The sequence below is a fragment of the Podarcis muralis genome, chromosome 15 (assembly GCF_964188315.1).
Source record: "Podarcis muralis chromosome 15, rPodMur119.hap1.1, whole genome shotgun sequence".
NCBI lineage: Eukaryota > Metazoa > Chordata > Lepidosauria > Squamata > Lacertidae > Podarcis > Podarcis muralis.
In genome coordinates, this window is record NC_135669.1 from 11,555,783 (window position 1) to 11,580,507 (window position 24,725).

General features: G+C 46.2%; 1 protein-coding gene across 8 annotated transcripts in view; it reads left to right on the plus strand.

Annotated features, from left to right (window-relative positions):
- The window catches only part of FEZ1 (fasciculation and elongation protein zeta 1), a 53,429-nt gene that overhangs the window by 21,802 nt on the left and 6,902 nt on the right, over positions 1–24,725 (plus strand). For 5 of the 8 annotated variants that reach the window (XM_077919332.1, XM_077919330.1, XM_077919331.1 and 2 more), the window contains 4 exons: positions 12,284–12,370; positions 17,785–17,953; positions 20,296–20,319; positions 22,389–22,660. In XM_077919332.1, coding sequence (XP_077775458.1) covers positions 12,284–12,370; positions 17,785–17,953; positions 20,296–20,319; positions 22,389–22,660 — 552 coding nt within the window. The remainder of the gene's footprint in view (positions 1–12,283; positions 12,371–17,784; positions 17,954–20,295; positions 20,320–22,388; positions 22,661–24,725) is intronic. The other 3 variants (XM_028708297.2, XM_028708296.2, XM_028708298.2) reach the window with 3 other exon arrangements.

A 24,725-nucleotide genomic window follows, 5' to 3' on the forward strand; every position in this document is an offset into this window, starting at 1 on the left:
TTAGCGGAGTCTGTAACCTGAAGCGTCTGTAACCTGAGGTAGCACTGTACAGTGAAGTGTTTGCCTGATGTCAATTGGCAGGTGTAGGTGTTGCCACACCAAAAGATTGTTTTATTACAAAGGCGGTTTGAATATAAGTGCTTAACTGGGCACAGGCGGGGCAAAGCGATTCTGCAAGTAAACAAGTCCCAAGCCGTTTAGGGCTTTATATACCAATAATAACACATTGAACTTGGCCTGGTAACTAGATGGCCATCAGTGCGGATCCCTGAGCAGGGGTGTAATCTGCTGACAGAATCTCACTCCTATCAGCAACCATGCTGAAGCATTCCTCACAAACCACAGCTTCCGGTTCAAGCACAAGGGAGTGCATTGCCGTAATCCAACACTGAAGCCATCCCCTTCACACAAATGTTGAATTTGTGGGTGGGAGGGCCAGCAGACAGGTCAATGGGCAGTGGGGGCAGGACTAGTTGGTGCAAACTTGCTCGGGGACCACGTGTTTTGCTGCAAGGCGCTTCCTTCCCTGAACAGGAGGAAAAGGCAGCAGCGGAGTAAGGTTCAAGACGGTAAGTGAGGAAAGGAAATGCCTCTTTGTTGCTGTTAAGTTGTGGGTGAACATATCAGACGACACAGCGATTCTTCAAACAGCTCTTGTTTATTCACAGGCCAGAACAGAACTGAACAGCAGGGTTCAGCCAGCCTGCTTATATAGAGCTCCAGTACAGCGTAACTGTAACAACTTTCTGAAACTATCCAATCACTGAACGTCACTTTTGATCCCTTATTTGCATAACTATCTACAGGATCCCCCTGCTGGCCCAGGGTGAGAACTTCAGTACATAACAGTTGCCACCTCCGGCACCTACTGCTGCTGGGAAAGAAAGTGTCCCTCAAGAGCAAATATAATTTAGTTGTGTATCCGGAGCCATTACAAAACAAACAAACAAAAAAAAAGTGCCTGAGATAGAAGGGGTGCAATCTCTTCTTGTCTCAGGAAATTGACAGTAGGACTCCCAGGGAGGAAAGGGGGGAATGGCAAGGGCTGGCCATAAACAGTGACACCTACAAGCGATAGGTGACATTTGGATGTTCACTAAAAACAAGAGTTCAAAGCATTATTACAATGCAGAGAGCTTCTTTTTGATGTCTGTCTGTTTTCAGCCTCAGGAAAAAACCCTTAGGAAGGCAAAGCAATCAGTGTTTATCTCTCTGCCACCCCTGTGTTAAAAATATATATATTTAACATAATTGTTACAAAATATAAGCAAAATATTGCAAATATTGCAAATACATACATATATTTCAAATAAGCACATATATATGAAAAAAGGAAGAAAAGAGGAAAAAAAGAAGAAAAGAAAAAAGAAAAAAAATAAAGGAAAAAAAGAAAAGTTGGAAGAATCTCTTCCAAGTTTATTCTACAAATATCTCAATATGAAATATATCTCAATATGAAAATAATAATAAAATTTCATTGATTGACTTCCATTGCTTACACTGCACTTCCTATATACATTTTAAGCAAGATTGTATCTGTTATTCCGTATTTTCCCCATACAATCTCACACAAATATTCTAATCAATAAGTTTTCTAAATCTTTCATAAATCTATTCTAAACACAACCAATACCTTACGTTTAATCCTTGTCTACACAAACAATCATTTAAACATTTCCATTGTTTCTGGATTATATATTTTGGCTTTTGTCTTACCAAATCAGCCAGCCCTGTATTATTATTTTTTTGAAGTGTTGCTGGATGCATTCTATTTCCCCCCAAAGACACCTGGTCATCTGTCTGACTCCAAACACCCACATCAAAGGTCATGGGAGATTCACTTTAGGAAAGGAGTTGTCCCCACTGGCTCTTGCTAACACAAGCTATCCCCAGCCATAGCTTCTAACCCTAATTGATAAAGTCAGCACCAGGGTTTGGCATGAAAGCGCACCTGCGATGGCCTTTGCATCAACAGGAGGCCCTTTGTCAAGCCCCGGCATCCTCTAGCCCTGCTGATCCTTCCCTTGCTGCCACAGCCTGTTCACCTGCCTCTCTTGCAGAGACCAGGAGCAAGGAGAAGAAACAGCAGACTCCACTCTCCTCCCTCTTGCTGGGCCTGGTGGAAGAGAGAAAGCGAATGGACAGGGTGAGGCCTCACTCAGGGCATCTTGCTCAGATGGGCCAGGTCTGTTCTCTGTTCTCCAACAGGGCAGGAGTACAGCCAAGGGAGCTCCAGAGCAATAGCTGGGAAGCAGCCACCATTGTCTCCTGCAGCTCCTGCCACCTAAGGCGGTTGCCTCACTCTGTCAAACGGTAGGGCTGGCCACCATCTGAATCTGAAGGTGGTGGGACCAGTGGCGTAGCGTGGGGGGTGCAGGGGGGGCCAGCCGCACCAGGCGCAACATCTGGGGTTAGGGCAAATCCACGGGTTAGGGGGCGCAAATCCACGGGTTAGGGGGCGCAAATCCACGGGTTAGGGGGCACAAATTACTTGCCTTGCCCCGGGTGCTGACAACCCACGCTATGCCACTGGGTGGGACAACTGTCAGGATGCTGTCAGCGGCTCCCGGCTGGTCGCCTATAAAGACAAGGAAAAGTTTCTTACCGTCCTTTTTTATTTCAATACAGTGGTACCTCGGGTTAAGAACTTAATTCGTTCTGGAGGTCTGTTCTTAACCTGAAACTGTTCTTAACCTGAAGCACCACTTTAGCTAATGGGGCCTCCCGCTGCCACCAAGCGATTTCAGTTCTCATCCTGAAGCAAAGTTCTTAACCCGAGGTACTATTTCTGGGTTAGCAGAGTCTGTAACCTGAAGCGTCTGTAACCCGAGGTACCACTGTATCTACAGAGAGAGGCTCTGTAGAACCCAGCCTCTTGGATAATGGCAATGTCTTGAGTGAATCTCCACTCCCCATCTCTCCCACTTCTTCATTCATCATTCTCACCATCTCCTCTATGAGTGCTGCTACCTGCCCTTTGCCTTTGAGCTCTTTGCTCTCCTACTTTTAACGCTCACCGGGTTCTGGGAGATGGAGGGTCTGGAATGATTTCTAATGACAACGTGCCAGCCTGGTCTTGCTCTGGCTCTCCCATGATTTCCCCACTTCCCCTCTCATCTGCCTTTGAGCTGAGACCTCCCTCGACCTCTTGTTGTAAATCTATACTGTCTTCCTCTTCCTCCTCCCTGGAAGGGTCAGGGTGGGGAGGCAGTCTCCACCATTCCTCGTCTGCCCAGTCCCTGACAATAACCAGCCACGGGGTTGGGTGTGTCATGTGTACCCCAGCTGAAATTAAAGAAAGGAATCGTTTCACTTTTATACCTACCTGCTCCAAGAGTTCCAGTTACAGATAGGTAGCCGTGTTGGTCTGCCATAGTCAAAACAAAAAAAAATTCCTTCCAGTAGCACCTTAAAGACCAACTAAGTTAGTTCTTGGTATGAGCTTTCGTGTGCAGAAAGCTGCTGAATTGCAACTTATTACCAAACTTAAAACCATGGAGAGACCTGGTCTGAACAAAGACATTGGATTCTTATCTCATTATACATGACAAAGCCATTTTTCACCTTCTCACCCCTTGCTTTTTCCTGTAAGACCTATTGCAGTCGTTAAGAGTCGTCAACAGGCTCATCACAGCTATCTGCCAATCACCCATTCCCACCACCCTTCTGAGTAATACATCTCCCCACCTTCTCACTATATAGAAGGATCTGGCAACTTCTGTTTCAGTGTATCTGAAGAAGTGTGCATGCACACGAAAGCTCATACCAAGAACTAACTTAGTTGGTCTTTAAGGTGCTACTGGAAGGAATTTTTTTTGCTCCAAGAGTGTCATACTTGCCAAGTGTCTGGTTTTAGGCGGGATGGCCGTGCTTTCTATGAAGGCGCTTCAGGCTCTGCCTTCATCCCAGGGCACCCTGATCTCGTGCACTGGGTGGGCAAGGGTGAGAAGCAGTGGGTGGGTGGGGGCATGAGAAAAGTGGCAGGACGGGTGGGGGGCCAAGTGGGTAAGGGCGAGAGAAGTGGTGGGGCAGCTATGGAGAGCGGAGACAGCACAAGTGGGAGGATGGCGCCCCACTTTGTCCTCCTTAAATGTTGCAGGATAACTTATGGTCTCTGTGTGTGGTTTGGGAGCTGCACGGACAGGGAAAAAACTATGCTGTCCAGGGTTGTAAAGACTGCGGAGAGAATAATTGGGTGCACTCTTCCCGCCTTGGATCAAATCTATGCTTCCAGGTGCCATAAGAAAGCTGCAGAGATAGTGCAGGATAGTGCGCACCCCGGAAATGATCTCTTTCAGCTTCTGCCTTCTGGAAGAAGGTACAGGGTTATAAAGACTAGGACTAGCCACCTGAGAAACAGTTTCTATCCAAATGTGATTTTGGTTTTAAATGTAGTGTAAGGAGTCTCTACGGGAGTATATTTTATTTAAAAATGGGGTATCAGAGTTTTTAGGGGGCTAACCAGGTTGGGATAGCTGGGATGGCCGGCCTGTTGGTTTTTGAATGTCTTATGTAGATTTTTTCAGTTTTGTTGTTTTGTATGGGACAAAACAACACGGGTGGCGCTGGGACGCGGGTGGCGCTGTGGGTAAAACCTCAGCGCCTAGGACTTGCCGATCGCATGGTCGGCGGTTCGAATCCCCGCAGCGGGGTGAGCTCCCGTTGTTAGGTCCCAGCTCCTGCCCACCTAGCAGTTCGAAAGCACCCCCGGGTGCAAGTAGATAAATAGGTACCGCTTTATAGCGGGAAGGTAAACGGCGTTTCCGTGTGCTGCTCTGGTGCCGGTTCGCCAGAGCAGCTTCGTCACGCTGGCCACGTGACCCGGAAGTGTCTGCAGACAGCGCTGGCTCCCGGCCTCTAGAGTGAAATGAGCGCACAACCCTAGAGTCTGTCAAGACTGGCCCGTACAGGCAGGGTACCTTTACCTTATGTAGATTTTTTCAGTTTTGTTGTTTTGTATGGGACAATAAAGATTATTGTATCCTATCATATCGTAATGTGTGTGTTGGCTTTGTAGCCTGACGCATGGAGAATTACATCTTCCACCAGGAGCCTGCTATTCTGCTCAGTCAACAATAACTTATTAGGCCTTATATTATTAATGGGTTTGCTGGAGTGAAGGACTAATTTAATCGGGCCAGGAAGCATGAACAACAGATGGCCAGAGAGATGTTATTTTCAGCGGGCAGTGGAAGCCTGTAGGAGATCTAGCATCCCCTCCAGCAGCATACAGGCATATGATGCGGGTCTTTGAGGATGCTCTTGACAGCCATCGTCACTGTCCTCTCCGATGTTCAGAGCTCCAGGCAGCGTCTTAAAAAAGGAGAAGAGAACAGTTTGTCATTGGTGTTCTGAACTTCACTGCTGTAAAGTCGACACCTCAATTGATTTTCTTTTTTTGGCTGAGGATTATTTGGATGAACTCGAGCCATAAACTGAACTAGTTTGTTTAGCAAAGCGAGGAACGTGATCTGGAATTAGTTCCTTTCTTTCTTTTCTTTTTCTCCTGATATAACGTCTGTTCTTGTTTGGGTTAAACCACAGAGCCTAGGGCTTGCCGATCAGAAGGCCGGCGGTTCAAATCCCCACAATGGGGTGAGCTCCCGTTGCTCGGTCCCTGCTCCTCCCAACCTAGCAGTTCGAAAGCACGTCAAAGTGCAAGTAGATAAATAGGTACCGCTCTGGCAGGAAGGTAAACGGCGTTTCCGTGCGCTGCTCTGCTTTGCCAGAAGCGGCTTAGTCATGCTGGCCACGTGACCCGGAAGCTGTATGCCGGCTCCCTCGGCCAGTAAAGCGAGATGAGCGTCACAACCCCAGAGTCGGTCACGACTGGACCTAATGGTCAGGGGTCCCTTTACCTTTACCTTTACTGTTCTTGTTTGGGCCCTTGGATTGCCTCCAGACGTTGAGGGGTTCTTGCTAATCTGCTAGTAGGGTTTCGAAAGCTGAGAGGGACACACTCCTAAGGAAACCTTGAATAACCCTTGCAGTGATGCAGTTTCTTCTTCCTGCACCGCCTTGTATTGTAGCCAGAACTCGCTGACCTTGAAAGCAGCTGAACAGGCATAATCACTCCTTTGCTCAGGACCAAGGAATAAATTAAAATAGCTTTGTATTTCATCCAGGTTTTATTTGGAGAAGAGCTTTTTAAAAAATGAAATAGCAGTCTTTTAAAATCAATGGAGATAATTCCAGAGTCTAGAAAAGACAAGGTTTGCGAACACAATATGCATTTCAAGCACAAGAATGCTGGGGTCAATCGTCTACCCACCACAGAACTACAATTCCCAGCACCTTTAACAAACTACAGTTCCCAGGATTCTTTGGGGTGGTTGGGGAAGCAATGAACCACTTTAAATGTATGGTGTGTATGTAGCCATAGAGAGAAACCCCTTTACCTCATGGTCATGTATCAGGGCTATGGACGAGTCTCAAGTGAATGTGAAATTGCTTCTCAAAGCTGATTCAGATGGTGAACATTAGGGGTGAAGCACAGGGGCAGAGCACATGCTATGACTGCAGAAGCTTCCAGCTTCATAGAATCATGGAATTGTAGAGCTGGAGGGGACCATGAAGGCCATCTAGTCCAGCCCCCTGCAATGCAGGAATCTTTTGCCCAACGAGGACCTCAAACCCTCGACCCTGAGATTCAGTGCCCCATGCTCACTTGGCATCTCTGGGTGAGGCTAGAAAAGGCTCCTGAAACCATGAAGAGCCTTGGCTTTTCAGTGTACAGTGGTACCTTGGGTTACGAACTTAATTCGTTCTGGAGGTACGTTCTTAACCTGGAACTGTTCTTAACCTGAGGTACCGCTTTAGCTAATGGGGCCTCCCGCTGCTGCCGCCGCACGATTTCTGTTCTCATCCTGAGGTAAAGTTCTTAACTTGAGGTACAATTTCTGGGTTAGCAGAGTCTGTAACCTGAAGCGTCTGTAACCTGAAGTGTCTGTAACCCAAGGTATTGTTGTTGTTTAGTCGTTTAGTCGTGTCCGACTCTTTGTGACCCCATGGACCAGAGCACGCCAGGCACTCCTGTCTTCCACTGCCTCCCACAGTTTGGTCAAACTCATGCTGGTAGCTTCGAGAACACTGTTCAACCATCTCGTCCTCTGTTGTCCCCTTCTCCCTGTGTGCCCTCAATCTTTCCCAACATCAGGGTCTTTTCCAGGGAGTCTTCTCTTCTCATGAGGTGGCCACAGTATTGGAGTCTCAGCTTCAGGATCTGTCCTTCCAGTGAGCACTCCTCCCAGTGTCACTGTATAGCAATGGTGAAAAACCTGTGGGCCCTCAGACTCACTCTCCCCCTAGCTCTTTTATTTGTGAAGATTTAGCATGTTTCCACTCAGCAGTTCACTGGGGACTCAGAGACCAGGGTTCAAATCCCCACTCAGCTATGAAGCTCATTGGGTGACTTTGGGCCAGTTACTGTCCCTCAGCCTGGTCTACCTCACAGGGTTGTTGTGAGGGGAGAATCATGTATACCACCTTGATCTGCTAGGAGGAACGCTGGGATAGAAATATAACAAAAGATATTAAATCAACCAATCAATTAATCAATCTTTATTACGGTCCAGAGACCCAACAAATTGTTACAAAGCAATGCACAATTCAGACAGCCTACCTCCAGGTTAAACAAGCATTTTGTTCAGACTTAAAGATAGGGATCATTGGTTCTTGCAACCACCGATAAAAACTTCGCCACTGCTAATGTTCTAAGCGTTTGTCTGGTCTTCCAATAGGAACCTGACACAGTGAGCCTCTGATTTTCCCGGGAAAGGTACCAGCAAGGGTAATATCAGTTCAGCCCTGGCTTGCTCGTATTTCACACAGTGCAGCAAAATATGTTTTATAGAATCAATGTCTTGAGCACACGACCTGCCAGGAAGAAAGCTGGGATAGAAATATAATAAAAGATATTAAATAGATAAAAGCTTTGTGCAGTATTCACACAGTGCCATTCTTGCCTAAATGCTGTCCAGCATTTAAATGCTGCCCAATATTATTTTCCCATTGTCTAGAGCTGTTATTGTTTTCTTTTTGCAAATGATACACAATTGATAACGGTCCCCCTTCCTCACATTTACACTGCTTTTCCTTTGCACTGAAATGAAAGGGGTGGCATAAGAGAATGGCAATGTCATTCTGTGTAATGAATTACGCAATTTCACCGCAGCAGACAGCAAGACAAATAACGGAGTTTTTTTGATGGAAGGCGGCCTGCAGTGGAACGGAAACAGTGCAATGAATACAGGGTAGAATGGAAAACGGTTCATTCTTGCATTCCTACTGATGAATAACATACACAGAGACACTGGCAGAAACAGTAAATCTGGATAAAATAGGGGGGAAATAGGGGTGACATTTTGATGTTGTGTGTGTGCTGCGAAAAACGTGCTTGCATAAAGAGCACTGAGTACACAACAAAGCACCCGTAATGAAGTGTTCCTAAGGAAAAAAGGGTGGGAAGGCAGGATCCTACCCAACTGTCTGCTAAGAAGTCAGTTTGTCCCCAGAGCTGCCCTATGAATACAAATGTGCATTTGGCCCTTATTTTTTAAATTACGTTCAAAACACTATGTCATTTGTGCTTGGTGCAATTTAATGTGTTTTAAACCCATTAGGCTACCTGTATTTTATGTCCTGGTTGCTCTGCAATTCTTCCTTGACCTCTTAGGCTCCCGTCACTTAACGTTCTCTAGGGGAGATGGCTGGAATATTTTTGCTGGCTTTTAGAAGTGGGTGGGGCTCCCTTGTTTTGGCCCGAGGGCCAGATTCCTTGGTGGGCAGGAGCTGGCTCTAAGCTTGTGGGACCTTTTGTCAAAACACTGGTTCCCCTCTTACGTGGGCCCAGGTAAATTTGCTTGATGCATGCAAGAGTTTGGCAATTGATGGGAATCGGTAAGAGGATATATTAATTATATTTAATCCTCTAGAGAACCGTGGGGGGGGGGGGGTTAACAGCAAAGGAAAAAAGTCTGAATTCGAAAGCATTCGAGAGCCCCAGTAGCAGAGTTGAAATGCCATTGTCAAGCAGTTTAGTGAAACATAGGAATAGTCTATTAAACCTTATTTATTTCATTTTGTTGTGTGAAGCAGCTGACCCCCTGCAATGAAATAGACTACACAGTGAAGTCAGTTGAAAAATGCTTTACTTACTTATCTGAGGCCACAAACATGCATTGTCCTAAAAAGGCAAAGGTAAAGGTAAAGGTAAAGGTACCCCTGCCCGTACGAGCCAGTCTTGACAGACTCTTAAGGTTGTGCGCTCATCTCACTCAAGAGGAGACACTTCCGGGTCATGTGGCCAGCGTGACGAGCTGCATCTGGCGAGCCAGCGCAGCACACGGAAACGCTGTTTACCTTCCCGCCAGTAAGCGGTACCTATTTATCTACTTGCACCCGGGGGTGCTTTCGAACTGCTAGGTTGGCAGGCGCTGGGACCGAACGACGGGAGCGCACCCCGCCGCAGGGATTCGAACCACCGACCATGCGATCGGCAATTCCTAGGCGCTGAGGTTTTACCCACAGCGCCACCCGCGTCCCCATGCATTGTCCTATGCAGCAGCAATTGGAAATGCAGCTAAAAATATTCTTAGTAGAAATACAGAAAGATAGCTTCAGACATGTCTGAAGATAGGAGCCATGTTGAGTCACGTCCACCTCCATTGCTAACAGCGTGGAGAAGGAGGGTAAGGGAAGGGAAGGGAAGGGAAGGGAAGGGAAGGAAGAAATACATCACTTCCTCCCTCACTGGGGGTGAGGAAGCATGACCTAACTGTGTGGTCCTTAACCCCTTCATATACTAACTAGCAAAACCATGCAGAGTTCTGTTTGACTGCTAAACGTCCCACAGCAACCAGCACTGAGTGGCTGGGATTCGCCATGTTAACTTACTACCATGCCTTGGCGTGATGTTATATTACAGAAATTAATATGGTGGCTGAGGGTGCCCAGAGCAGTTGTCGGCACAGCAGTGGGCCCTGCCAGCACATCACACACACACATACACACACCAGCAACTGCCCATGGAGGCTTTGTGTTGGGTCTGCAAGCAAAGCAGGCGCATGTCAAGTATTGTGGCCTCTGCGCAGGGGGCACATTTGTAAGAATTAGTAGTGACTTCCAGAAAGTGGTTTGCAAGGCTCTCGTCTGCCTTGGTCCACAAGCTCTGCAGCAGCTACCTCTTCCAGCGCTGTAGTGGGTGTTATGCAATCTCAGCTTCAGCAAGCGGGTGATGCTAGTGGCGTCAGCCAGTGCAGCAACTCAGTCAAATAAACTGCTGGAGCCAGTGAAACAGTGAGGCCAGAAAGTATCGACCGCCTTCCTAAATAAGAATCAAACAGGAAGGGAGGACTTCCTGGCTTTTTGGAATGGCCCTTATAAGCTGAAGGCTGAGTGTGAATCGCTAGGGAACCAGAACTGGTCCCTTCAGAGAAAACCTCTGGCTACAGCCTTCCTTTAGCATGAGTATTGTTTTTAAATTTCCTGTAAAGTAATTCAATTCTGAAGAGGCTGGCTTTAAGTAATCAAATCAGAATGGCCCTTCTAATGCAGCACCCTGTTTTTACAGTGGCCAGCCAACAGGACCCAAGCACAAGAGATCTCTCCCCCCTTGCATTTCCCAGCAACTGGTATTCAAAAGCACCACTCCCTTCTACTGTGGAGGCCAGGCAGAGCTACCTTGGCTTCTAGCCATTGATAACCTTATTCTCCATGAGCTTCTGGTTCCAGTTGCTGTTTTACGCTTCGCAATACCCCTGATGTAGGGCCACGTTACGGGAAATTAGAATGGCAGCTAGACAAATAGGAAGAGCCCTGGTGAATCCGACTAAAAACTCATTTGATAAGACATTCTGTGGCTGGCCCAGATACCTATCGGAAGACCACAAGGAGGTCATTATCGCAATAATGGTAGGGGTCAGGGCCATATTTAGGTTCGATGAGGCCCTAAGCTACTGAAGGTAATGGGGCCCTTTATATGTCCAGCTGTCCTTTGTCAACAACAAATTGTCGCTGTTTTTTGTGTTGAATATATGCTATATGGTAATTTATGGACCTAATAGGTATCTAAAGCCACTTGCACATAAGAAAATATGTATTTTATCAAATTAATTGTTGAACTGAAATACAATTAAGAAGAAGTATATTAACAGTGAAATAATTATTAATCTCTAACTTAAAATGATCGGGCCCCCATTACTTACATCATAGGAACCTACACAACACAAAACACTGTTGCTGTATGTAGGTTTTATTTTATTTGTTTTTTATCTTATATTTTAGAAATGTATATCCAGTTTTTTCCCCTTTACATTTTTTGGGGGCCCCCAAGAGAGTGGGGCCCTAAGCTATAGCTTGTTTAGCTTATACATAAATTCGGCAGTGGCAGGGGTCCAGCACCTGAAAAGAAGTCTTCTCCCTCTTTGCACCGATTCATAGAATCTTAAGAGTTGGAAGGGACCCTGAGGGTCATCTAGTCCAACCCCCTGCAATGCAGGAATCTCACCTAAAGCATCCATGACAGGCGGCCACCTGTCATTTGGAGCCAATCAGAGTGAAAGGAGGTGAGTCGGTCATTGACGATTGGCTCCTGGAGAAGGTGAGAAGGAAGAACACAAATGAGTTGTTGCTTTGTGTGCTCCAGAGTTAAGAATTTAGCCACACTGAAAGCACAAGGTGCTTCCATTTCAGGAGAATGGTGTACACCTAAAAAAGTAGATCTAGCTGAAAGGCAACACGTGGAGATCTGCATTGGTTGGTGCAACGCATCCCTAATTATTGTTACTGTATAATTAGATTATTGTCTAGTCTTAGAAGGCCCTCAATAAACACACGAGACGTAACTGGCTGTGTTCTTAGATAAATAAGGTATACTATTAATTGTATCAGGGTATACATTAATTGTAATGGCAGGTGTCATTATCTCCTCTCTAGGCTTCTCCTCTGAGCTCTTGTTTTAGTGAATGATCCCTCTTTGCCTCCAACACTTTCCTCTCCCAGATATCTGGGGAAGACGAGGAAACAAAACAAGTACGCATGTTGCAAGGAGGGGGATCTTGGGGATTTTAATTAAAACATGGCAGGCCCTTTTGAACTGCTTCTTAGAACTTTGGTTTTCTATTTTTTAAAAAACAAAAAAAGCAGAGAGAATACCTGCCCGGTCCATTTAGGAAATATTAGGCTAAGGACCAAAATAAAAATAGAAATAGAATAAACCTAAATGGGGGACCACCCATACCTGCTACTCAATCAGCATGCGGCTTGGGTTTTCTTCCCCCTTCAGATCCACGAGAAGGAAGAGGAAGAGCTTAACGAGAAGAGTGAAAATGACTCTGGTATTAACGAGGAGCCTCTACTCACAGCAGATCAGGTACACAATCTTCCCTTGGCCTTTCCTGTGTAAAAGATGGGAAATTCTAAGGCACCTTCTGCCACCCGCTCAGCAAACGGGCTCAGCCTTTTCCGAAGAGCGGTGTTTGCCCTTTAGGCAACCCCTCTTTCTTTCCAGGCTCAGCAAATCTGCCTTGAGAAATTGCTCACAATGGTGGCTGGAGAGCAGGTGGAGATTTATGGGCATCTCGAATGCTTTCAGATGTCAGCTTTGCCATGCATCCCCCTACATCGGCTGCAGAGGAAACAGAAAACATGTACAGGGTTGTCACCAGACGGCTAACCTGTAGTCCCCAGACCATCTAACAGCTGTCCAAGATTTCAGAATGAAACAAACCCCTGTGTTGCAAAGAGAACGTCAGCAATGTCTAGGCAACACGATGACCATGTACATACGCAATAGACAATCTTTATAGAATTCCTTCAAACCATAACAAGTACAAAGACAAGCTGTGAAGCTTTGTGTATTCAGCAAATATGATGTCCAACACTGAACAGTGATTCCGGATATTGACTACTGTTTCGTAGAATTCTTCGTCAGCGTGGTGGGAGGATATATAGAATTGCTTCATAAACAGAAAATAAAATTTTACAGACGATGACCTGCATGCACATACCACTTTACAAAAATTATAAACTGTAATACATACAAACTATAATAAGATGGGTGTCACAGCTTGTCTTTCATCGTACACAGTCCGGTACCTCGCTTCATTTAAAGATTTTCAGAGACCTTGAGACTAAAGATTTCATTTTGCACTTGTTATGGTTTGAAGGAATTCTATAAAGATTGTCTATTGTGTATGTAAAAGGGACGCGGGTGGCGCTGTGGGTTAAAGCACAGAGCCTAGGACTTGCCGATCAGAAGGTCGGAGGTTCGAATCCCCGCGACTGGGTGAACTCCCGTTGCTCGGTCCCTGCTCCTGCCAACCTAGCAGTTCGAAAGCACGTCAAAGTGCAAGTAGATAAATAGGTACCGCTCCGGCGGGAAGGTAAACGGCGTTTCTGTGCGCTGCTCTGGTTTGCCAGAAGTGGCTCAGTCATGCTGGCCACATGACCTGGAAGCTGTATGCTGGCTCCCTTGGCCAATAAAGCGAGATGAGCGCCGCAACCCCAGAGTCGGCTATGACTGGACCTTTACCTTTATTGTGTATGTACATGGTCATCGTGTTGCCTAGACATTGCTGACAAGATTTCAGAATGGCATCTCTCCATGGAGGTGCTGGGAAATTAAACCTGAGACCACCTGCATGCAAAACAACCCTTCTGTAGTATGTGGCGTGAGAGGGCATTGTCCTTGCCTCAGGCGGCAAAATGTCTCGGGTCATCCCTAGGAGTCCACAAATCAGGCAATGGAACATTTTTTGAAAACAAAACCAAAAGGGAAATTCCATCCTGCGACTCTTCCCAGGAAGCACTGGCTCCTAACACTGAGAATCCTCCCTGCTCAAACTGGCCAGTGGTTTTCAACACCATCCCTTTCTCTCATCCCTCACCCATCACAGTTTTTGGAGGAAAAAATCCTCCCCAAAATCTTTAGATCTCATATCTTCCGCCTGTGGCCTTGGGGGGACTGGAATATGGAGAATGAGAGAGAGCATGCGTGAATTACTGTATTTTTTGCTGTATAAGACTCACTTTTTCCCTCCTTAAAAGTAAGGGGAAATGTGTGTGTGTCTTATGTAGCAAATGCAGGCTGTGCAGCTATCCCAGAAGCCAGAACAGCAAGAGGGATTGCTGCTTTCATTGCACAGCGATCCCTCTTGCTGTTCTGGCTTCTGAGATTCAGAATATTTTTTTTCTTGTTTTCCTCCAAAAACTAGGTGCGTCTTGTGGTCTGGTGCGTCTTATAGAGCGAAAAATATGGTAGTATGTGCGTAGAAACAGCCTCAGCTGCCTGTTGACGCAACATTGCTATAGGATAAAAGGACCATCTGAACAGCTTCTAAAAATAAACACGGACCTGATTGTAGCGTAACGCTGTGTTGTTGGGTATATTTTGCCCGGGCATAAATGTGACAATTGAAGTAAATGCACAAAAAACGGCTTCTGTCCTTTTTTGGGGAATGCATGAATGACACAATCACTGCCACTTTCGCCAGCTAACTGGGAAGCTTATGAGGGGTGTGCTCATCACCCCTCAGGAGCAGAGCGCATCCTTTGTGTGCAAAAGGTCCTGGGTTCAAACCACGGCGTTTCCAGGTAGGGCTTGGAGAGACCCCTCTCTGAGACCCTGGCTAGCCACTGCCAGTTACTGTAAACTTGGGATGGAGAGCCTGGGGTCATCCAGATGTGGCTGATTACAACTCCCATCAGTTTTGACTATTGGCCATGAAGTCTGGGCCATGTAGCCACATCTGGAGGACCACAGGTCAGCCCATTTTAAAAAAAGAAATTTAATCAGTGACTGATCTTTGCTATTCTTCTAGCTTCCAAGTTCTGTCTTTGGAAGCCTCTAAATGCTTTCAGCATGCGGGGCTGAAGATCCTTGAAGCAGCAGGAGATGGGAAGGGGCTCTCTCTGTCCGAGACCCCGGAATATCACTGCCAGCCGGAGCTGGCAGTACTAGATTAGATAGACAAATAGTTTAATCTCATATAAGGCAGCATCTTTTATTGCTAACAAACCTCTAAGAGGGGATGGGGAAGACAATTTAGGGTCATGGGGTACTGCACAATGCGGTCTGATAGATTTTTTATTTCCTAAATTTCCATATCACCCTTCATTCAAGGACCACAGGGTGGTTTACAATATAAAGACACAAAAATACACAACATAGTAAGATTTAGAGTTGGTGCTCATGCTAGCTGTTAAATTTCACACCGTCTTTCCCCCACAGAATCCATATACTGTGGTTCAATGGGATTCTTGCCTTTGTCTCTAGGGTTTGAGGAGTGAGTGAGTCGGTCATTAATATCGGGAGCTTATTCCATACTGAGAGGCTTTCAGCTGCACCTGAGAATTTCTGTTCGTTACCATGGCAATGATACTCCATTTATTGAGCGGCTGCAATGACCAAGCCGTGTTTTCTGCAAGGAATGCAGGAGACTTATTTACTTTTGAAAGATGGCGGCCTTGATAAGAAAAAAACAAAAACAAGTGATCGATGGAGGAGAGCTTTGTTTCTTTTCCATGGAAGGCATTCCAACTCTTAACTTTGTTTTAGGAAGGGCAATGCTGTTAACAGTGTCAAAATATTTGAAGAAGGAAAGCCGTAGAGCGTTTCCCCCTAAAGTCTGGTTGTAATCCCTGTTGGATTGCTATTGGGTCAACCTTGGCATCCAACCACCAGACACGTAGGTGTCAAGACATCCCACAGGAACAATTAGGAAGTGCATAGGGAATTGGCAGGTAGCCAAGTAATGGCCGCTAACTGGAAATCTTCCAAACCATTTGATAGACAGCAATGGTGTAGTAATATTTGGGAGAGACGATGCCTAACAACAATCGCGCATCATAAAAGAAGGAAGAAGGGCAAGCAGCCAATACAGTCTGCATTATACATTTCAGGCACTATGATACCGCTTTAAAGAGGCGTGGCTTCCCACAAGGAATGCTGGGAAGTGTAGATTGTTAAGGGCACTGAGAGTTGTTAGGAGACCCCTACGTTCCCAGAGCTGCAATTCCCAGAGTGGTGTAACACTCAATCCCTCTTCCCAGAGAAGCAGAAAGATGAACACAATAACAACCCATGTGTGGGTAATGAATTTTGTGCAAATAGTTATCTCATCATGTCAAAGCACGGTTCTTGTTTTAAAATATTGGCAGCACGGTGCACATCAAGGATATTGCATACTATATTTCATAAAGTGTATCAGGATGACTTGTATCTAGCTCATCTCTGTAAGGATTTGTGGTCTGGAGGGAAGCCGGAGTGGAAAGGTCAACAAAGAGTAGCTCGGACAAAGGATCCAGGCTAGAAAAGGGCCTGGCGTAGAACTCTATTGGTTCCTTGTGTCACCTGATTCCTCTTGACTCGGTAGCTGCAATACCACCTTCTGGCCATGTGAAATGGTGCCACTGCAGCACACTAGAGGGCAGCCTATCAGCAAGCATTCAAGGATGGGGGTAGGGCTGATGGAGTTGTTGTCCAGCCACATCTGGAGACAACCTGGTTGGCAAAGGCTGATGTGGAGTGCTAGGTTCCTCCATGGCTCAGTACCCAAATATTCCTTGTAGTTGTGGCGATCACACAGGGCCCCTGGACGTTTGACGGTCTATTGACCCTGTGCCACCACTGTGATTGCTTTCTTCGCTGCCACCAACCCGTTTCTCCTCACGGGTAATCACGGAGTCCAGACAGTTGTTAACATTAACAAATAATCAAGTTTATTTATAGGCATGAACAAGCTTATGGTTTCAGTTAATTTTTCTTAGCAGTTTCTTAATCCTAGCTCCGTAACTGTTCTATGCGTTCCTAACAACTTCAAACTGATTATCCCAACTATCTGACTCCACCTAACAATTCCTCTCACTCTCTCACAACACAACTCGACCAACCCACAGACTTAACCTCCCTCTTCCTTCTCCAACTCCCAACTCTCAACTGACTTTCACACAACACCGACTCTCACTCTAACTCCTCCTATCAGTTGCCACTGGCCAATCACATCACACTCATTTTTAATCCTTTCCTTATGACCCACCTAGGAGGCAAACGCCACAGTAGTCTTCTCCTTAATAGTGACTTTGTGGCTTTTAGAATTGTGTACTATGCCTTAACACATCTGGGTTATTTTGAGACAAGTGGATTGTCCCTAAGCATGTCCGTGATTCCCAAATTCTCGTGGGCACATTCTCACGTTTCCTCCATGGTTCTCCCTCCATTTTATCATCACAACCTGTGAGGTAGGGCGTTATGTGGAGAGATAGTGACTGAAGGTGAGCCAAAGACGATTTTGAATTTTTTTTTTTAAAGGTATTTTCAATCTCTTAGATTGTAAACTTATAAAGTGTAAAAACCTTGAGTGTTTTGAGCAGGGAGGTGGCATACAAGTGTAGCAAATACAGTAAATGTGTCTGGACATGGTTGTCATTTATTGCATCTGTGTGTTTTCACGCTGTGACCTAGATGATTCAGCTTTCATCAACGGTATTTAAAGTGCCTTGATAAAAAATAAAAATAAATGAATGGTCCCTATAAGGTACATTTGCCTAAACTACCCAACAGGTACACTGAAGAAAATGTATTCTTGCCGAGAAATTTGAACATCAGCTAACATTCCATTTTGTCTTGGAAGAAAAAAAATAATACACAGCATTTTCATAATGAAATTTAATGTCTTTCTTTCTTTCTTTCTTTCTTTCTTTCTTTCTTTCTTTCTTTCTTTCTTTCTTTCTTTCTTTCTGCACTGAAGCCAAACATAATTCTTAAGCAGTTAGTTCTTTTTGCAGGTGATTGAAGAAATCGAGGAGATGATGGAGAATTCACCCGACCCTGAAGAGGAAGAAGATATTTTGGAGGAAGACGATGGTGGAGAGACCAGCAGCCAGGCCGACTCTGTCCTTCTACAAGAGATGCAGGCGCTGACACAGACCCTGAACAACAACTGGTCCTATGAAGGTGAGGACATTTGGGTCTGGGCTATAAGGTCCAGGTCTGCTGCTTTCTTAGGGACAAACTACACGGCACATTAGCTACTAATCTGTACCTTTAAGTCTAGGGTTTCTTTACACAAATCCCGACCTTTAACACTTTATCCACAACAATGGTCCCAATCTGGATGCTGCCCCCACCTGGAATTTGCAGGGGGGGAAAAAGAGAAACTCTCACCCATATGATACACCATAAAGCATTCTTTAACCACTTTAAATAGCCATGGCTTCCTTCAATGAATACTGGGAACTGCAGTTAAGGGTGCTGACCTTACAGACCTACAATTCCCAGCACCCTTAACAAACTATAGTTTCTATGACTCTTAACGTGGTAAAAGAGTGCTTTCAACGTATGTTGCATCTGTGACCTCCATGAGGCATCTACAGGAGATCTGATCACAGATCCCCAACATCTTGTCTCCTTTGCCTTACTGTAAGATTGCCTTCAAGTCTCCACTGGTGTTCCACTCACAGCACAGACCTTTGAAGAGGAACATAGGAAACTGCCATGTTGGTAGACCTGTAGTTTGTCTGGTTCCGTATTTCTGTGCTGGCAGCAGCTCTCTGGGGTTTCAGGCAGGGAGACATTTCCATCCCTACCTAGCGATGCCGGGGATCAAACCTGGGAGCTCCTGAAGGTGAAGTAGATGCTGTCTACTGCTGAGCTGTAACTTGAGTGACAGTGAGGCCTGGTGCAGCCAGAGCCAATGATAGGTAAAGTAAAGGTAAAGGGACCCCTGACCATTAGGTCCAGTCGTGACCGACTCTGGGGTTGCGGCGCTCATCTCGCTTTATTAGCTGAGGGGGCCGGCGTACAGTCTCTGGGTCATGTGGCCAGCATGACGAAGCAGCTTCTGGCGAACCAGAGCAGTGCACGGAAATGCCATTTACCTTCCCGCCAGAGCGGTACCTATTTATCTACTTGCACTTTGAGGTGCTTTTGAACTGCTAGGTTGGCAGGAGCAGGGACCGAGCAACGGAAGCTCACCCCGTCGCGGGGATTCGAACCGCCGACCTTCTGATCGGCAAGTCCTAGGCTCTGTGATTTAACCCACAGCGCCACCCGCATCCCTCCAATGATAGGTAGAGCCAATGATAGGTAGAGCCAACTAATTCTGGTTTTGTCTCCACCTCCCTTCCTCCCAAGTTCTTCAAGGGCAACAAGGAGGAGGATGCTGAAAACCAATGCCACACCCCAACTGTTTGTAAGTGCTTGGAGGGCAGTGTTCCCCTCTCCCCAATGGACAAGCCTTCACTGCAATGAGCAACACTCAGTAATGCATTCCACTGATCTGGATGCTGATTCTTTTCCCCTGTTCACTGCAAAGCGGTGGGGTGTCCTCATGACAGCTCCGTTCTTGTGGAATATAGCAGAACTGCATACAGGTGATGATGTGTTTCTTTTTATCATCAGTATGCAGATGACACCCAGTTCTACCTCTCTTTTAAATCAGAACCAGTGAAGGCAGTGAATGTCCTGCGTGAGTGTCTGGAGGTGGTTGGAGGATGGATGGTGGCTAACAGATTGAGGCTGAATCCTGACAAGACAGAAGTACTGTTTTGGGGGGACGGGGGCGGGTAGGTATGGAGGACTCCCTGGTCCTGAATGGGGTAACTGTGCCCCTGAAGGACCAGGTGCGCAGCCTGGGAGTCATTTTGGACTCGCAGTTGTCCATGGAGGCACAGGTCCATTCTGTGTCCAGGGCAGCTGTCTACCAGCTCCACCTGGTACGCAGGCTGAGACCCTACCTGCCCGCAGACTGTCTTGCCAGAGTGGTGCATGCTCTAGTTATCTCCCGCTTAGACTACTGCAACACGCTCTATGTGGGGCTACCTTTGAAGGTGACCCAGAAACTGGTGACTGGGAGTGGCAGCCGGGACCATATAACACTGGTCCTGAAAGACCTACATTGGCTCCCAGTACGTTTCCGAGCACAATTCAAAGTTTTGGTGCTGACCTTTAAAGCCTTCTGGCGGTTCCCTCATGGTGCGAAGTGAGGTTACAGGGAAGCAGGCAGAGGGCCTTCTTGGTAGTGACGCCTGCCCTGTGGAACACCCTCCCATCAGATGTCAAGGAAATAAGCAGCTATCCTATTTTTAAGAGACATCAGAAGGCAGCCCTTTTTAGGGAAGTTTTTAATATTTAATGCTGTATTGTTCTTAACACTTGATTGGGAGCTGCCCAGAGTGGCTGGGGAAACTCAGCCAGATGGGCGGGGTATAAATAAAAAATCATCATTATTATTATTTAGCATGAGCTCAAAATGTCCAGTTTATGCTATGCTTTAACACTGGTTTATTTATTTGTAGGCTACCCCATCTTTAGAGCCTGGGGTGAGTTACAGTTTTTCAAAACAAGCAATAAAGCAAACGAAAATGGGCACAAAATGCCCTGCCGAGTACATAAAACCACATGCCAAAGCACCCAAGCTTAACCCTGGATGCTAAAAGCCCAGCTAATTAAAAACGACGAAGAAGAAAATGTGTTGCAATGATTCTGAAATAGGTCTGGCCTTGGGTTGCAGTAGGTTTGTGGAAGGGAGCCTAGCCACTAACTCATCTCCCGGGATACATAAGCACATTTTAAAACATTGGGGGTCATGCTTTTCCAGAACATGCTCCTTTCCCTTTTCACATGTAGATGGTTTGAGTGGGTACATTGCATGTGCATGCTCCAAACACACAACATAATTTCCAGATTTGGACAGATTTGGTACCTGTTTTCTGTAGCATTGGGCAACAGTGGCGCCCTGGACCTGTTGTTCAGGGCTTTGTAAATTAATATAAGGTTTGCTGAAGGACAAGAAATCTTTTGGAGGGGGGACACCTTCATAGGGTGGGGAACCCCCGAAACAGTCCAACGTGGCCTAAGCATGTTCAGTGGGCATGGAATGTGGATTGACTGATAGGGTGGGGTCGAGACAGAAAATCAGGCGGGAGGGGAAATGGAATGGAGTCTCTGGAAGAGGGCATGGCTGGCTGGCTCCCTTCAGCACTGAACAAGAGCACTCTGCACACCTGGCAATGTTTTGTTGCAGGCACATGTTTTATTCTAATTACGGTAAAACCAGCTTCAGAATACCACCCTGCATAGGGCTGCAATGTATAATGGATTGGTTCAAGTCATCTATTCCAAAAGCTTTTAAGCAACTAAAAAAGGAACCTCCAATTTATCATGTCGCACGTTTGGGGGTTGCTTTTTTATTATTAAAAAACGAGCATTTTTTTAAATGCAAGTTGTTACAAAAACTCCAGATGGCAAGCACTGTGTTGCTTTTCTGCTTGGTTGGGAGAGAATGCCTCTTAGAGGATGATAACGCCCTGCTACAACACATGTGGTCAGCAGTATCAAAAGCCACTGAGAGTTTGAGGCGAATGAGCAGGAACATGCTCCCTTATCTCTCAAATGTAATCAACACGGGCAGCCAAGGCAATTTCAGTGCCATGACTAGGCCAGAACGAATTGAAATAATCAGTTTCCTCCAGGCATGCTAAAAGCTGGACTGCTACCACCTTCTCATGCACCTTGCCTGAAAAGGGGATATTCACCATTGGCCAATAGTTGCTTTGCACTTCTGGGTCCAGGGAGGTTTTCTGAAGGAGGGCGTGCATCACTGCCTCGTTCAAGGCAGATAGCACACACCTCTTCTCCACTGAAGCATTGGTCATTCTCTGAAGCAATTGATTAAAATTTTCTTTAATCAGGTTGCAGCCCTGCTTCTGCAGCCCTAAAATGGAAAATAATGAGGGCTGCATTAATTAGTTACAGTGCAACACTGCACATGTCGACTTAGGAGTAAGTCCCAGTGTGTTAAATGGGTAAAGGATTGCAGCCTTAGATGGACTAGGTAATTTTTTGATTGACTAAGTGGAGCAGTCGATTAAATTTATTTTCAAAAAATTAATTATGTCTAAAAACTGCAGGTGATGCCCCTTCACAGATGTTGCCTGCTGTGTATGCTTTCCCCCCACCAGAAGTATTCCTTTCCCCATATACACATATTTATTAATATCCATTAATTTACTAAAATTCCTAGAACGAGACTGCAATCCTATACACACTTATCTGGGGATAAGTTCCACTAAGCTCAGTAAGGCTTCCTTCTGAGTTGACATGCGTTTCTTTGAGTGACAGCCCTAGAAATAACGCTTTGCATTAGTAATGCTTAGCATTTATAACGGTATGCATTTATATAGTGCTTTGTGAGTGTTCAGATTAACACTTAGCTTTTATATAGCGCTTTGTAGGTGTTCAAAACAATGCTTAGCACTTAACGTGGCGCTTTCTGAATGTCCAAACGGTGACTGTCTCAGTACATCCTTATTACTTCCTTTGACAATGCAGCCCACTGATGTGCTAAGTTGCTTAAACATGCATGTCTGCCTCTTTCCATCTTTCGAAGGCTTGAAGCACATGTCCGTCTCAGAGCTTTCAGAGCTCCTGGATCGCGTAGAAGTTGCTATCCGGGACTACTCCGAAGAACTGGTCCAGCAGCTGGCTCGCCGGGATGAGCTGGAGTTTGAGAAGGAGGTGAAGAACTCCTTCATCACGGTGCTGATGGAGGTCCAGAACAAGCAGAAAGAGCACAGAGAGGTGATGAAGCGAAGGCGGAAAGAGAAAGGGCTGAGCCTACAGAGCAGCCGAATAGAAAGGGCGACCCAGATGCCTCTCAAGGTGGGCAAGGAACGAAAAACAATGGTTTAAGATGGAGACAGGCAACATCTGGTCTGTTGAGGAGGGCAACATCTCAAGGGTTGATGGTGGGCAGGTTAGGGTAAGGTGCGAGGTGAGGATATTTATAGTAAGGGACGTGGGTGGCGCTGTGGGTAAAACCTCAGTGCCTAGGACTTGCCGATTGCATGGTCAGCGGTTCGAATCCCCGCGGCGGGGTGCGCTCCCGCCATTCGGTCCCAGCGCCTGCCAACCTAGCAGTTCTGGGTGCAAGTAGATAAATAGGGACCACTTACCAGCGGGAAGGTAAACGGCGTTTCCGTGTGCTGCGCTGGCTCGCCAGATGCAGCTTTGTCATGCTGGCCACGTGACCCGGAAGTGTCTGCGGACAGCGCTGGCTCCCGGCCTATAGAGTGAGATGAGCGCACAACCCTAGAGTCTGGCAAGACTGGCCCGTACGGGCAGGGGTACCTTTACCTTTAATAAAAAGAAATTGTTATTTAGGGGAATTGAATTTAATTCTAAATTATATTTTGGAAATGTGGGAGATTTCAAGGGGTCAAAAAAATATATGGATGTACCGTGCTATATTAGAAGCCAAAAAACTTGTTTTGATGAATTGGAAGAGCCGCAAAAAAGATTCCATTGAGCACATGGATTGATAATATCGACAGATTAGCTACATATGAACAAATTGCATGTTGACGCAAATTAAGAATGGATAAATATGAAGGAATCTGGAATGAATATTTAAGCGATAAGGCGGATAGTGGTGGGAAGTGGGGGGAGGAGAGAGGTGGGAAAATATTGTTAAAAGGGTGCAGTCATAGGTATATTAGTGTATTTAAACCTGAATTGTCGAATTGTGTTATTATTGTTATTATGGTTGCCCCTCCAGCAGATATCATGCACATGCAGCCCACTACCAAAATCAGCACAATCACTTTTGTGACTTTTGTGATTTGTCCCCACAAAACACTTCACTACAGTTTCTTCCTATCTATTCAAAGGGCCTTTGCTGCATGATACCAAATGTAAGAATTCACTGATAAATGTACCGTATTTTTCTCCCCATAGGGCGCACCGGCCCATAGGGCGCACCTAGTTTTTTGGGGGGGAATTAAAAAAAATATATTTTCCCCCCCAGGTGCGGGGCTGGGGCGGGGGAAGCCCGAGCTTCCCCCAACCCCAGCCCCCAGAGCAGGCTGCTATCCCACGGCTTGCGGAGAGCCGCGGACTTCGCGCAGCTCTCCCACGGCTTGCGGAGAGCCGCACGAATCTCGAAGCCTGGGGCGTGCTGAGCTCAGCGCGCCCCAGACTTCTGGGTGCAGGCAGCTCTCCGCAAGCTGTGGGAGAGCTGCGCGAAGTGCGCACCAACCCCTCTCGCTCTCCAGGCTTCAGCGAAAGCCTGCATTCACCCCATAGGACACACACACATTTCCCCTTCATTTTTGGAGGGGAAAAAGTGCGTCCTATAGGGCGAAAAATACGGTATCTATGTACTGGCTCACTGGGAAAACTTCAGAAATTCATATAAACTTGTGAGCTCAGCTACTCAGCAGCCCCTCTGCCTGGGCGATAATTCCTGGCATCCTGATACCTGAGTGCCAGACAGGTAGCCATTCCAGAAATAACAAACCCAGATGAAGACAAAAGCGTGAGATTAACTTGGTTGGGAAAACAGGGAAATGTAAATATCTTTTTTGTTACACTTGATGGGTGTTTGGTGGAGGGCAAGGAGAACCATGGGGCAGGGTCCAGGATGCTCAGATGACTGCCACCAGACCTCCCCTTTCATGATGTAAGCACGATGTAATTTGGGGGGGGGGGTGTAACATGGGGATTAGCAGCTAATAAAAGTTTGGGTGCTCTTTTGTTCGGGGCTTCCATCTTGTTCCACCTTGTGGCAGGTGGGAGTCCTGTCGTGACAGTCTTCAATAAAGACCAAGCCTACTGGCTGCTGTTTTGCTCTGGTATTCCTGGCTGGTGTCCTTGTTTTTTGTCCAAGGGAGCCCTCAGATTTCTCCGTTAACATGTGTAACTGTTTTTTCCTCATTGGTTTATTCCT